Here is a 15,658-nt window from a genome sequence, read left to right on the forward strand (position 1 = left end):
AGAAAAAAATGGGCAAAAGTTTATTAAGTATTACATTTCTATTTGTTATGTTAACAGCAACAGGATAAGGAATACCAGGTGTATGTTAGGACTGGAAAAGCCAGGCATTATTAAGAGGTTAGATTAGGAAGCAGGTCAGGCATCTGGAAAGTCAAAGTAAGAGTTGAGGAGTATGCAGGATATAAACATTAATGATATCAGAAACCAGTTATGCAAGCTGAAGTTCATTAATTCTGTCAACAAATAAATGTGAAATGCCTAATGTGTACTAAGCACTCTGTGAGGCACAAGAGACTAGTGATGAAGTAGACACAGTTTCTACCTACGTGGGACTTAGCAGTCTGGAGGAGAAGGCAAACATTAAGTCATCTTATAAATAGCAACTGTAGTAAGTGCTCCAAAGAAGATGAATAGGACATCACCTGAAGCATCAAGTTTAGTGAAGCTTCAGGCAGGTATCAAAAGCGTCAGGCAGAAAAGTAAGCAGGTCAAGACACCAACAATCAGATGTAATAATATAAAGCTGACTCCTTACTGAGGTTCCGCTTAGCTAAGGCTTCTTTGCTACCTCTATAAGGGGAGGAAATGATTCCAGGATGTGGGTACTAGGTAGGTAAGGTAGAGAAGTGATTGTGCTTGGCAAAAGAGTATGAGAATATGCTGACAGGTTCTGTTCCAGTTCTTTTAGCAGATTTTGTTATTAGCTCATTTGAAAACACTCTTGTTCTTTGTTGTACATTTCACTCTAAGCATTGGCTGAGATCCATTGTAGACTATATTGGCCAGAGAGTTCAATGAATTACTTTTGGGGAGAGTCTTAACATATTTAATGCCAGAATATTTCCCACACAACAAATATTTACTTTCAAATATTATAATGACAGTTATGATAGCTAAAGAAGACTCCAAACTTTATACTTGAACAGAGGTCTTGATTTGTTTTCCTCCACAATTCTCAAATTCTCTTTTATTATTGACCATGGGTCTTGTGTCTTGACTTTTTAAAATTAAACGTTTATTTGGACATAATTGTAAATTCACATGTAGTTGTAAGGAATAATATTTAGATCCTATGTACCCCTTACCCAGTTTCTCCCAATGAGTAACATCCTGTAAAACTGTAGCATAAAATCACAGTCAGGACACTGACATTCAAAATAGAGGCCTTGACTTTTAGGTCAATAGTAACATTTTGAACCTGATGAGCATAGCCACACCCATATCTCTTCTCCAATCAGCAGGGCCTATATTAGGAAGCCTCCTGTACTCTCTTCTTTCCACAAATGTTTATTTAGCACCTCCACGCTATCAAGTGCTGTGCTATTGAGCGCTGGATGTTGCCATCTCTTGAGATATAATCCTAATTATACCATTACTGTACGTTGAAAACCTCCACGGTTTTGCAATAATAACCTCTCCTTAAAGTCCTGATTAACCATGAAAGTAATAATGTTTCTCCTGAGCAAGTAACTGAATGCTACTGAATTATGGGCAGATAAGGTTATTAATTGTTACAAACTCTCCTTTTTTATTTTTAGATTGTCAAAGAATTCCAAAGAATTGATGTGAATGTGTATTTTGCATCACTTCAAGGTAAATACATATATCTATATATCTACCTGTAAGACTTTCCCGTAAGCCCTTTCTCCTACCTGGGACTGTGGGCACATTATGTCTGAAGGCCTTTTTTTTTTTCTTTTAAAGATCTCTATTGTCATTATTTGCAATTCTAGAATCTGGCACTGCTTCATTCCATAAAACAGAATAAGTGTTCCAAGGAACCAAGTGGGAGGTCGGTATTATAGACAGAAAAGGCAAAAGACAGCAAAAGCAAGCAACAAAGAGTATATTAGTCCATTCAAAGTTACTTTCTTGTAAGTCAGAGACAGTGAGACAGAACAATAGGAAAATAATGGATTAGTTAACATGAGGTCATGTCAGGATACTTTTTTGTATAAGGATTATTGCAGAGGAAGCTTTATTATTATGTCAACTGGAAATTTAAACTGGCCTGTTTTAGGAAATTTGCTATTACCTCTCTCTCCTGATTTCTTCAAGTGTCAGATAACAATTTAGTTTAGGTTTGATAACTTGAAACTTTAGCATGAGTGACTCCATTTTGATTTTTAGTCTTATCTGTTGGGGCCTAGTGCAGGAACTTAGTCTAAAACAATGCCCTTTTATTTTTATTTTTTATCTTACTATGTGTTTGTGCCTTGCATGACCCCAGGATGGGCACAGCTGCTTGGCCCTTGAGCCACTGAAGGCTGCTCTACTCCTTCGTTCTGGCTGCTAGAAGCTGCAAAGCTCTGGGAGGGCAAAGCTCAAGAGGACTAAAACAATGACCTTTACCATTTTTATTTGATGATTTCCCCCATTTTGATCAGGCTCTCACCTAGGTAAGAGTGAACAAAATGTAGGAGATCAGCACTACTCTGTTACCATCATTTTGGGTTTCTGGTCTCAGGAGGTCATGTGTAGCTTATGTGCCCTCCTCATTATCATGTATTTCTCTGAGTTTTTTTTTGTTTCAGAGAGACCATTTGATGTCTGACAAGTGGCTTTTTGGAAACATTTAAAACTTTGAGAGGGTATAATGTACCAGGAAGACTGCTATTATGACTATCAGGAAGATAACACCAAGGGTTTATAGTATGCTCCTTAGCCAGGATTCCCATGAACCAAACCAACTAAAATTGAATAGCCTCACAAGGAGACTACCTGTTTTAACCAAGAAGTCTTCTCTGTAGTACCTGATGTATTTATATATGTACAACAAGAAGTGTCACCCAACTGCACAGATGCTTCCTTGTTGAGTTAGCAGGTAATCTAGCATTCCATGACTGGTTTAAATTAAAACAGAAAGTGTAAGTTACCCAAAGAAGCTACTGATTGTGAAATTTTAACTACAGCACTATCCTGCCAAGTGAAAGAGGTAGGCACAAGTAAGGGAAAATTAAAAGGGATAAGAATCTTATGATAGGGAGTCTTGTTCTGACAGTCTTGGAGCTGTCTACAGCATGAAGTTGACAACTTCTTGTTTTGGTTTGTAGTTTTATTGTCTCTAGTTGTGGCATCCAGCATTCTGGTGAACTCTCTATGTTGCCCACAGTTTAAGCATGAGATTCATCTCTTGAAATTTACACTGAGTTGTTCAGCTTCAGCTTACAGAACTTCAGGAACTGAGTAGTTCTTGGTCTTCATTGGAGTGTTGTAGCCAGATATTAGTGAAAGCTAAAAGAATTAAGAATCCAGTTCAGTCTACAAGTAGATAATAAAAACTCATAAATATTGAACGGGCTACAGTCTAAGAACAGTTTTACTATGCTTTTCTTTTGAACCGTATGTTTTTCTTTCTATAGTCACCTCCATTTCTATCAAAGACAATCATGGTAGACTGACCAATTTGTTTACAAAATAAGTTTAGTCTCAAACTTGGCCTGACTGATTATTTACACAGTACAGCAAGAATAACTACATGGGTGACTCCTTTTAAATATGCTTTGCCAAGCCAGGCGAGGTGTTGCGTGCCTGTAATCCCAGCTACTTGGGAGGCTGAGGTGAGAGGATTGCTTGAGCCCAGGAATTCAAGGCTGCAATGCACTATGATTGTGCCTGTGAATAGCCACTGCACTATAGCCTGGACAACACAGTGAGACCACGTCTCCAAAAAATAATTGCTTTGCTAGAAATTTTGACGAGGAATCTCAGATTGGACTTTTTAAAACGTCTTGATGCTATGAAGTCAAACCAAGGCAGACATTAGACTTTGCCTGATGTAGCTAATATCTTGAAGTTACTGGGCCTCCCAGGAAGGAATGACTTTTTATTCACTCACTATAAGGCTAGGAGCCCTTGAAGCCAGGAATTCTGTGCACATTTTCAAATATGATATTCTAGTCAAAGCCTTGATAATATAACCAATGTTTTCCAATTGTATTCCATTTAAAAGAACAGATTCTTATTGAACTTTCATGTAAATAATCATATTGCCATAAAAATAAGAATACTCACGAAGAGTTTCCAAATTCTGGAAGGATCAGGTAGAGAGGAAAAGCAAATGTTTCAATTTTTGTTTATGAAAGTATGCTTAACCAGGCTGGGTGCGGTGGCTGACATCTGTAATCCCAGCACTTTGGGAGGCCAAGGCGGACAATTGCTTTGAGCTCAGAGTTTGAGACCAGCCTGGTAACATGGCAAAACACCGTTACTACAAAAAATACAAAAAATTAGCTGGGCATGGAGGCTGAGGGTGAGAATCACTTGAGCTGGGGAAGTGGAGGTAGCAGTGAGCCCAGATGGTGCCACTGCACTCCAACCTGGGTGACAGAGTGAGACCCTGTATCAAAAAAAAAAAAAAAAAAAAAAAAAAGTATGCTTAACCAAGTGGCTGTAAACTACAGATAGCTTTAAAGAAAAATTTTCTTTAGATCTGGAAAACAAATATTAAAAGAACCAGCAATGTTTCAAATAAAAAAGCCATAAAACCGATAATTCTTCTCCATCAGTTCATTCAGTCTCATGTAATTAATTCTTGCTCTGTTTGATCTTGGCTGGCAGTTTAATTCCATCGAATGGTATGAATTCAAAGTTATTAGAAACCTGTATTTGTCAGAGTTCTTTTCATTCTTCCTATATAACTCTTTGAAGTCACAGCACTTTAGAATTATAATGGCTTACAAAGAGCTTTCAGAAAAAGTATCAGAACAAAACAATTAACTGTGGACAACAAGACTTAAAGTGGCTATATTTAAAGATGTGAGTTACCCAATTGACAAGGATATTTGGATATTTCTGTGACACACAACAATTTAAAATAACCAAAATTATGACTGGTAGCATTTATATCAAGACCTATCACATTTCTAGGAATGTTATATAATTTTGGAACATATTAATAACATATCTATAAAAATATAGCACAAAGAAGGTTAAACATTTCTTATTTTAACAGTGCTTCCCATATAATTTAACCTATCAGATAAGGCCATTTGGTTTAACATCTCTCTTTTACAGATTCTTTAAGAAATTCCAGGGTCCTCTGGAACATCCCAAAATTAGTTCAAGGTCAAAAAGACTTAATTTTGATTTTTGAGAAGTTTGTCAAATACCGAAGGTTTAAAACATTTGATCAAAATAGGATCATAGGTCACTATGAAATAAAACCAAAATGAAAAAAGAGTTCAAAGGCACAAAGCACAAGAAGAGTTATATTGATGAAACATGAAATCCCTGTTTTCTAGGCCAGTTACCTAGAAGATAAAATCCTCTCACAATTTTCTGTTAAGAGCAAACCAATCCTCTGAGAAAACTCTATTGTTCCAACACATAGGCCCAAACTTTAGCCTTCCATCAGTGTACTTTAATATTAATGCTCAATTTTTAGAAAAACTTATAAATAATTCCCTTCTACTTTTAGCCAACTCAATCGCATAAAATTTTTCGTGATATTTATCTTCTACAAGCCTTCTACAATTTGCTTAAACCTTCATTTTGTCCTATACTTCCTTTTTTAAAATTGGCATTGCACCTTAGGACAAAGATTTACTTTTCTTTTCTCCTTATCATTTTGACCATATAAGGTTCTCTCCTATACAAAAGAAAAAATTACTCTCTTTTCAATTTTATCTTCTTCATACTAGTAAATTTCTTCCCACATCTTTCCTACCTACTAGTTCCTTTCTGCCTTGTTTTGATTTCCTTCCTAAGTCCATATTTAGAAACAACCTTTAAATAACCTCTGATTGCCAAGCTAGAGTTAAGATTTAAATAAATAAATAGGCCGGTCATGACAGCTCACATCTGTAAACCCAGCACTTTGGGAGGCAAAGGTCAGAGGATCACTTCAGGCCAGGAGTTTGAGACCAGCCTGAGCAACATGGCGAGACCCTGTTTCTATTATTATTATTATTATTTAAAAACAAAAAGCATAAAAACTCTGAGAACATTTTTGAACCCAGAAAGATGTTACTTCCAATTTGTGCCACAGAGCTGGTAATGTATGGAAATGTGTGTCTTGACAGTGGGTGGGGGTGCGGTGGATATTGACAATGCGGGGATATTGTTATGAGGAGAGCAAAGCTGGAGATTACTTAGATTCCTTAGAACAGGAGGACTCTCAAGGGTGTGAGTCTCTGTGTCTGTTTCTTCATGAATGTATGTGTGTAGGAAAGTGCTAACGCTTAGGTTGAATTCTCTAGCAGCTGAGCCCAAGATGGGGATTTTTGCACAAGCGATTTATTGAGAGTACACCTGAGGAAATTTATGAAGCAGTGAGGGGAGCAGGATAGGGAAGGGGAAGAAGCTGATCAAAGACATGGTTTCTGAAGTCCAGCGTAGATCCCTGATTTCACAGGGAGCACCACCACAGGAAGAGTACCAGAAGGTTATGCCTTCTTGAGGCAAGGGGACCTGCTTTCTCCCCCAATATCAGTCAGTCAGTGGCTGCAGGCCAGCCATGCGTGGGGATGAACCCTCCCAGTTCTCTTTATTTACTTATTTATTTGAGACAGGGTCTTGCTCTGTCACCCAGGCTGGAGTGCAGTGGTGCAACTGTGGCTCACTGCAGCCTCGAACTCCTGGGCTCAAGTGATCCTCCCATCTCAGCCTCCTGAGTAGCTGAGACTGTAGGTGCACACAACCACACCTAGCTAATTTTTGCGTTTTTTTGTAGAGATGGGGTTTCACCATATTGCCCAGAACTCCTGGGTTCAAAGTGATCCACCCTCCTCGGCCTCTCAAAGTGCTGGAATTACAGGCCCAGTCCTCTTTAGATGACACAGCTGCCAATGGGCAAGGGAAAGTCTCCAGAGAAGGGCACAGCTGTGAAACATTAGCAGCCTGGCCCACAGCAGCAGGAGGATGGATACACTGGCTTGGCCAAAGGGACGTGATCGTCCACAAGGTCGACTACGACCAGTTATGGGATAACCATTCTATACGCTGCTGGAAAAGAAACTGTCATTTCAAATCTGGGTCACATTTTGGATAAGAGAAAAACAAATAAATAAAAGGAGGAGCTACAAAAACTTAATATAGGTTGATGCTTTAAAATTTCTTTTCTTAGCTGGGCATGGTAGGGTGTGCCTGTAGTCCTAGCTAATTGGGAGGGTGAGGTGAGGGGGATCACTTGAGCTTGGGAGGTGGAGGTTGCGGTGAGCAATGATGCCACTGCACTCCAGCCTGGGCAATAGAATGAGACTCTGCCTCAAAAACAAACAAACAAAAATTTCTTTTCCTAGGAACTAACAAAACATTGTGTCTTTCTTTTGAAGATTATGTGATAGAAAAGCTGGAGCAATGCGGGTTCTTTGACGACAACATTAGAAAGGACACATTCTTTTTGACGGTCCATGATGCTATACTCTATCTACAGAACCAGGTGAAATCTCAAGAGGGTCAAGATTCCATTTTAGAAACGGTAAATATTCAACCTTTCTACAGGTGTATCTTTTCTAAACTATAATGATTTCTATAAATGGCAAATATTACACAAGTCTAGTCTAGCTGTTGAATTTTAAGCTATCTATATAACTTCTTGGAGCCTCAGTTTTTTTCATCAGTAAAATGGAAGTAAAAACATTAACCTTGCTAGGTAGATATGAAGACTAAATAAGATAGTTTACAGGAAATTACCTGGTAGTACCCAGTACTGAATAGTTCTACAATGTGTAGGTTTATTAATAATGCCTTTTTAGAATATTGAATCTTGGATCTTCTGTGATCTGGGATTTGTGTACATAAATTCCACTTAAATTCTCAGCAATCCGGAAAACCTTGAATTATAAATGTCTTTAAACAGGATCCATCAGGCCATAAGTGATCTTTGAAAAAGAAACTAAAAAATCAAGGCACAAATAAGCCCAAAAATTTTTCCCTACAAAATAAAATAGGTCCTGATGGGAGGCCTCGTGGCACAACAGTAGCGCATCTGGCTCCAGAATAGGCCCTGATTTCCCATGGGTATTATTTTGTTAATTTTTCTGTCAAATACCCAGAAGAGGTGAGCATTCTGGTCTGGTTCACTGGGCTTGGCCTAATGGTGCTCCTGGTGGTACAAGAATCTCATTTCTCATAGTGAATTTAGGAAACTAAAGCAAATACCTATCAAGATATAATAACAATAATGATTCCAGTGACATAGTGGATATTTTAAATTGCTTCCCATTTTTCTAAAAATAGAATAAGTAGATCCTTATTGTAGATTGACAGTTGATTGAAGAAAACTAACTTAGGAAATGATATTATATTTTTCTTTTCAGGCACTAGTAGTGGAGAGATTGTTCTATTTAATGTTCCTTGGTAAAATACTAGTCCTAACTACCAAGCTGTGGATCTTAAATATAAAAAAGGAAAAAAAAAAAAAAGAGTAAAGCTACAAATCTAAAGAAAAAAAAACTGCTTATTGTTGAAAATGCATAAACCTTTTTCTATCCAACTTAAAATTCTCTAACCCATAGGTGATAAGAAAGTAGGATCATATGAAGTATCCTTTAAGAGACCCACATTAAAAGTAAAACAGAACCAAGGTAAAACAGAACCAAGTAAAACAGAATCAAGTTCTTTCTCAACATGAAAACAGTTATTTTATTTGTTTATACCCATTCTTACTAAGATTTTAGGCTATCAATGTCATAAAAACCACTAACCAAGAGTGTACCTACTAGGTTAGACTCAGTCTTGTTTGCAATCAGAGAGGTATTGTGAGTGGCTGGGATGGATTTTTTTGGACCTTAAACAAATAGACTAAGCATAACGGAATGCTTGTATTACATACTTACTGGTCCACTAAAAATGGGTTGGACATTCCTGGTGGCCTGTGAGATCAAGAGGCTTATATTTCTGTGTCTTCTCAGAGTCTAGCACAAAGCTTTGTATGTGATAAGTAGGTGAATGATGATAAACCTCACCTGTGGTGCTTTCCTTCAAGAAGAGTCCCTCTGTATCACAGATATTGTGACGGCAATGACACAACCCTCTTCCTATCCCTTTATTTTACCATCACAGGACTATCTCAGGACACAACTTGTAGTTAGACTTATCCTCTACCTTTCCCATTATGTCATACCATTTGCACAGGGACTTAACCCTCTAATTCATTCTCATACTAGCTAAGAGAATTGGGCTATTTGTGAGTTGAAAAGTAGCTAAGTAGCATTTCAAAATGTCATTTTAGCCTGGATATATATTTGGAGTTGCTTTGAAAATGTCCTTTTCCATGCAAAACACAAAGCCAAAATTGTCATTGGTTTCCTCTGTGTAGAAGATTAAATTACATGCCACCTCTAAAAAGTAGAGCTTTTCTGAATAACCAACTTGGTCCATAGACATTGGTTTCCATCTCCAATAGAATTAATTTCCACCCAATTCCATTTATGACTGTTTTTTGTCATCAGTGACAAGCTCTTCACTGTGCATTCATTGCACACTCAACGCTGTGCTAAGTGCTCTTAGCTTAGCCATTGAGAGATGCACTATTGACTGCTGAATCATTTAGGCAGAGGGGGTGACTTGTTAAGAGGCATACACTCAAGAGGTTGGGGAAGAGAGCTGAAAAGGAGCTTAGACAATGGAGAACTATACCAGTTCACCTTTGAATGTGCAAAAAAATGATATACAAAAAATTTTAGTTGGGAAATATGAAAGAACAATACAGCTGAAGAGGATTCTGAAGTATGTAAAGATAGATGAGAAGCACCAGGAAAGCTTAAAATCATTTTCAGTGGAGCATCAGGTGGGTTGATGCTATTCTATTTCTACCCTGTGTTCTCTTTTTCAAGATCACCCTCATTCAAGACTGTAAAGATACCCTTGAATTAATAGAAACAGAGCTGACGGAAGAAGAACTTGATGTCCAGGATGAGGTATGATCATTTTCTTCTGAAGAAAATATTTGAATTACATTTTGAATAATTAGAGTAATACAAATAGTGAATATATCTGATTAAGAACTGTCAGGGAACATAATTCCCCCAAATGCAAAAAAGATGGCTTCATAGCACGGAAAAAGAGAAAATAAGAATTCTCCCTTGAAGACGTTAAGTACTTGGGGATCTTTTGTCCCAGGCATTTCGGGATGATCAGCAACTGGCAAGAGCCAACACACTCCTCCTGATTTGATACCTACACCTCTGCATACTGCTCTTCCAGAGATGTAAGGCCATGGGATAGGAAAAAAATGAATAGAGGAAATTTCTAAGCCAGGAATTTCATAAGCCTCAGGAATAGTATGTGAGGAACAGAAACCCTATGACCTTCCTTCATATGACTGATAAACGCTTTAAAAACACACTCTCCCCACCCTAGACTGATTCTGTGTATTTCAGATGCTCTTGTGACATCAGACTATTCCTAGGAAACTTGCCTGAACTTGTGGCATCTGAGTGAATTTTGCAGCTTTGCCACTGGGTAAGAGGTGAACACTGAAGGAAGATTACAGAATTGTAAAAAGTTGAAAGATTTATTAGAATCAAGTAGTCTAACATTCTAGCCCATGCAGAAATCCTTCCTACACCATCCTTGATGAATGTTCATTCAGCTTTTATGTGAATATTTCCAGACATTGGTCACTAGCGGCTTCTCAAGGGAGTTTGTTACATGGTTGGAAGTCTGTAAATGTTACTTGTGCTTACAGAACTGAATTTGGCCTTTCTGTAGTAACCACCTAGTGAACTGATATCTGCCTTCCTTAGCAACACAAACCTTCCCACTGAACAGCCCTTCAAATATTTGAGAATAGTTCTCATGTCTCCAGCAGACTCTTTTCCAGTTGAGACTCTTCTAGTTCCTTCTATTCCTTACAAACATGCAGTCAATGCTTCTCTGGTCATGACGGGGACACAAAACCCTAAATGTGGCCAGGCCAGCGTGGAGATTATTAAACCATGACCTACCTTGATCTCATCAAGATATGCTTATTACTACAGCTTAAAAATGTGTTTCCTTTCATAATAGCAACATCAGAATTTTGGCTTCTATTGAGCAGGGGCCAACTAAAGACTGGGGAATTTTCATACAACCTATGGTCTAGTAGAGTTCCCTACTTATATTTATTTAATTGAGTTTTGACCCTAATACACTACACCTATTTCTGCTAGATTGCGTCTTGTTGGTTCTTGTTTACTGACACAGTTTTGTATTGTTATTATTATTTGTGACTGAGTCTTACTCTGTCACCTGGACTGGAGTGCAGTGGTACAATCTCAGCTCACTGCAACTCCTCCCTCCCGGGTTCAAGAGATTCTCACTTGTGCCTCAGCTTCCCAAGTAGTTGGGATTACAGGCGCTCGCCACCATGCCCAGATAATTTTTTTTTTTTTTTTTTTTTGTATTCTTAGTAGAGACAGGGTTTTGCCATGTTGTCCAGGCTGGTCTTGAACTCCTGACCTCAAGTAATCCACCTGCCTTGCCCTCCCAGATTGCTGGGATTACAGGCATGAACTACCACATTGGCCAGTTTTGTGTTTTGAATCTGTCATCCAGGATATTTTCCACCCCACTACCCGTTACCTGGTGTCATAATCAAATCTGATAAGCCTGCCTTCTCTGCCTTTTTCTAGGTCTTGAAAAAATGTTGCAAAGAAAAACATTCAACCCCCTGTAGTGAAATCAGGCAGTAAGGATGACAGGCAGAGATTTCTGTGGAGGAAATACATTGCTAGAGTGAAAATCACAGTACCTGCATCTTGGCCTACCAGCTTAGTGAGCCCAGGAAAGTCATTATCGACCTGAGAAGTCCTTTTAGCTCTAGTAGTTTATGACTCTATGGATATAGGGTGCCTTAGTTTGAGCAAAAACTCATATGTCAACATTAGAACTTAAGACTGCTATATTATAGGATATTTATTGGTTGCCATGTAAAATAATCATTCAGGGAGGGTTTCTATAGATGGTAAAACAATATAGCACAATAGTTTCAAGGGCATGGACTTTAGAACCAGACAGACCTGGGTGCTAGTCCTCGTTCTGCTACTTACTGGCTGTGCATGCCAGGGCAAATTCCTTATCCTGTCTTCATATTAGTATCTTCATGTAAAGTAGTAACAATACCACAGAATTGTGAAAATTAAAGGATACATGTAAAGTAACAAGAGCAGTGCCTTGTACATAGTAAGTGCTTAATAAATAGTAATCATTGCTCTTAAATAAATCCAATTAAAGTATGATGAATACAGGCCAGGCTCAGTGACTCAAGCCTGTAATCCCAGCACTTTGGGAGGCCAAGGCAGGGGGATCACTTAAGGTCAGGAGTTTGAGACCAGCCTGACCAACATGGTAACCCCCCGCCCATCTCTACTAAAAAAAAAATACATATATATATATATATATATATATTAGCTGGGTGTGGTGGCAGGCACCTGTAATCCCAGCTACTCAGGAGGCTGAGGCAGGAGAATTGCTTGAACCTGGGAGGCAGAGGTTGCAGTGAGCTGAGATCGCGCCACAGCACCCCAGCCTGGGCAACAGTGAGTGAGATTCAGTCTCCAAAAAAAAAAAAAAAAAGTATAATGAATACGAAATTAAGTTTTTACCCTATTTCTATTGTGATGATATACACCTAAGATGAGTAGCAGTAAGCAATCAATACTATAAAAACATATTTATAAAAAAGATAATGCAGACTTAGGAGAATTCAGTTGTATCAACACTTTGTTTTCCCCTTGCTTCCACAGGCTATGCGTACACTTGCATCCTGAAAGTGGGCTCGGGAGGTCTCCATGAGCAAGGAATACAAGACAAAACTTCCTCACTGCATTGACTGTTTCTTCAGACTCAAAACACTCATTCCTTTTTCTATTAAGCCATTGAAAGAGAAGCACTAAAACTGTTTCTAGGCTTTATTTATAAAATAAACACCTTATCCCTAACATGTGCAAAATGGTGAGAATTATTCAGATGATTTGGCAGCGTCCAGGATAAGCTGGTGTTATAATATGCTGCTGATCCACATCACAGATTTGCTAATAATGTTCACGTGGGTACTGGCATACCTCTGTTCAGTTAGAGCGAGTGCTGACCCAACAGCCTCTGTGGTCAAGTGAGTCACGAATGATTAATCATAAAGAAAAATCAGTTTTTGACTGACCTGGATATCCATGAGCTGCACTGATCACCATGTAAGGTCACATTTAGTAAATGCTGAAATAAAATTATTAATGTGTTCATCAATAAAAGCCTTTGAAAATAACTCTGGATAATAAGTTGGAGTTTTAAAAATGCAAATTTGCTTAGTATCTAATAATGAAGTGTTATTACATATAGCCGGAATTGAGGATCTCTTTGATCCTGGAAATGGTTTACCTAAAAGCTACAGAACCAGGCCAATATATTTTGAAACATTGATGCAGACAAATGAAATAATAAAGAAATTTTCATGGTTTATAAAAATCATTTTTTTGATATGATAATAATCATGATCACCACTGAGATCAAAGAAAAATATATGACAGATTATTTTGTTTAAAAATGCAGTTTTAATTATCTTAGTCTATAGAGATGATCATTGCATGGAGGCATATATAGGTATGATCTGTGTAAAATCTGACATAAAAACAGTGCTATTCTGAGTGAAAAATTTTTTGATGTGCTTATATAACCATGGTGATTAAAATGAGTTTATATTTTTTCTCAAAAATTTTAGCAGTATGTAAAGTACGTAATCTTTAACTGAACTCTGACCACTTAAAAAAAATCTAAAAACTGAACTACCTAGGTAGTCTATGTTTAAAGTGAATTTTTAAAGACAAAGCATTCTAAATGAACTCAGTATAAAAACATTCATTTGGAATGTACATACTGAAAAATACAGGTTTTTTTGACCAAAAGTTTTTATATATTTTCTTTTTATTTATTTTTTTCCTAAGTGCCAACAATTTTCTAGGTATTATATACAACACAGGCTTTGATCTTGGGGACTTTTCCCATATATTTCACACTGGAGTGAATGAAGTTGTACTTCATTGTTAGAGAAACGTAATACCCAGGTCCCCAGTTGAGAATGTCTTGCTTGATTGAAAACTACACCATCCCTTGGTATACTCCAGGGATTGGTTCCAGGACCCCTGCATTTACCAAAATTTGTACACACTCAAGTCCTGCAGTCACCCCTGCCTAAAGGTAGAATGGTTTCTCTGTTTTTCTTCTGAAATACAACCAGAAACAATGTGTCTGTTTCTGAAAGAATACGATTAATGATCATACAAATTGGTTAATCCTGAATTCTGGTTGTAAATCTGGTTACAGCATAACTAGGATTATAATGCTGCCTCATTTTCACAGCACTACTTGCTTATATTGACAACAAATCATCTCGCTAAAGAGTGAATGTAGGCCAGGAACGGTGGCTCACGCCTGTAATCCCAGCACTTTGGGAGGCCAAGGCGGGTGGATCACGAGGTCAGGAGATCGAGACCATCCTGGCTAACATGGTAAAACCCCGTCTCTAATAAAAATAGAAAAAAAGAAATTAGCCGGGCTTGGTGGCTGGCGGGCGCCTGTAGTCCCAGTTATTTGGGAGGCTAAGACAGGAGAATGGCGTGAACCTGGGAGGCGGAGCTTGCAGTGAGCCGAGGTCGTGCCACTGCAATCCAGCCTGGGCGACAGAGCAAGACTCCGTCTCAAAAAAAAAAAAAAAAAAAAAACCAAAAAACAAAAAAACAGTGAATGTAATAGTCTTGCAGAAAATGAATGAATACCTTTGTTCAATAAAGGAAATATGCACTGCTCACTTTTTTGAAGGAAATGCCAAAGTTACGTTTTATAACAAGGCTAGAGTTTGTAAATTCTGGGTTCATTTGTGATGACATAAGTCAGCAAACTGTGAGAATACTGTCTTTTCTATGTATTTTGTGAATAGTAAGCATAATATTAGTTTTGTATTATCAATGAAAATTTCACTTGAAATTAAAGCTGCCTTTTGTTATATTTTTAACCTATAGGATAAGATTCCAGTATTGTATATGAGTTTTAATAAATTAAAAAATCAAATCATGTACATTTGAAAATATTTGCACACATTTAAAAATAAATGTAATGTTGTCTTTTAAACTACTCGGATGTGTCCTTTCTGAACAAAACTATTAAATATAATAAAGAATGTGCCAGGAGCAGTGGTGCATGCCCTTGTAGCCTCAGCTACTTGGAAGCCTGAGGCGGAAGGGTCCCTTGAGCCCAGGAGTTAGAGTCTCAGCCTGGCAACACAGCAAGACCCTGTTTCTATAAATAAATAAATAAAATATAATAAAAATACTTCATTCTAAGTTTGTCATTGCTCTTATCAGTCATCATTATAAGGCATTCTTTATAGCACCACTTCTGTTTGTAATTTCTTTTTGTAGATTTGTCAGTGCAATAAACAACATTACTCACAAATATCACAGTTAAACCTGTGATTCTTATCCAAATATTTCCAGTTTATTTTGTGCAATGGTTATTATTATTTTAAGCAAACTTTTCATTCTGGCACAACATACGTAAAAAAGGATACAAATCACAGTGTACTGCTTGAAGAATTTTCACAAAACAAGCACACCAGGGTGGCCTGTGCCCAGATCAACAAGCAGAATGCCACCGGCACCATATAAACTCTTTCACGCTCCCTCTTAGTTGGTTGCCCCAAAGGGCAGTTACTGTCCTGACTTTTAAAATCTGTTTTTTTTTT

General features: G+C 37.7%; 1 protein-coding gene across 1 annotated transcript in view; it reads left to right on the top strand.

Moving 5' to 3' along the window:
• The window catches only part of SLC26A4 (solute carrier family 26 member 4), a 57,009-nt gene extending 41,935 nt beyond the window's left edge, over window positions 1-15,074 (top strand). The window contains exons 18-21 of the mRNA XM_024249891.2: window positions 1,539-1,593; window positions 7,275-7,420; window positions 9,780-9,863; window positions 12,672-15,074. Of these exons, the coding sequence (XP_024105659.1) occupies window positions 1,539-1,593; window positions 7,275-7,420; window positions 9,780-9,863; window positions 12,672-12,695 (309 nt within the window). The 3' untranslated portion in view covers window positions 12,696-15,074. The remainder of the gene's footprint in view (window positions 1-1,538; window positions 1,594-7,274; window positions 7,421-9,779; window positions 9,864-12,671) is intronic.
• The last annotated feature ends 584 nt before the right edge of the window (window positions 15,075-15,658 follow it).

This window comes from Pongo abelii, chromosome 6, assembly GCF_028885655.2.
Source record: "Pongo abelii isolate AG06213 chromosome 6, NHGRI_mPonAbe1-v2.0_pri, whole genome shotgun sequence".
Lineage (NCBI taxonomy): Eukaryota > Metazoa > Chordata > Mammalia > Primates > Hominidae > Pongo > Pongo abelii.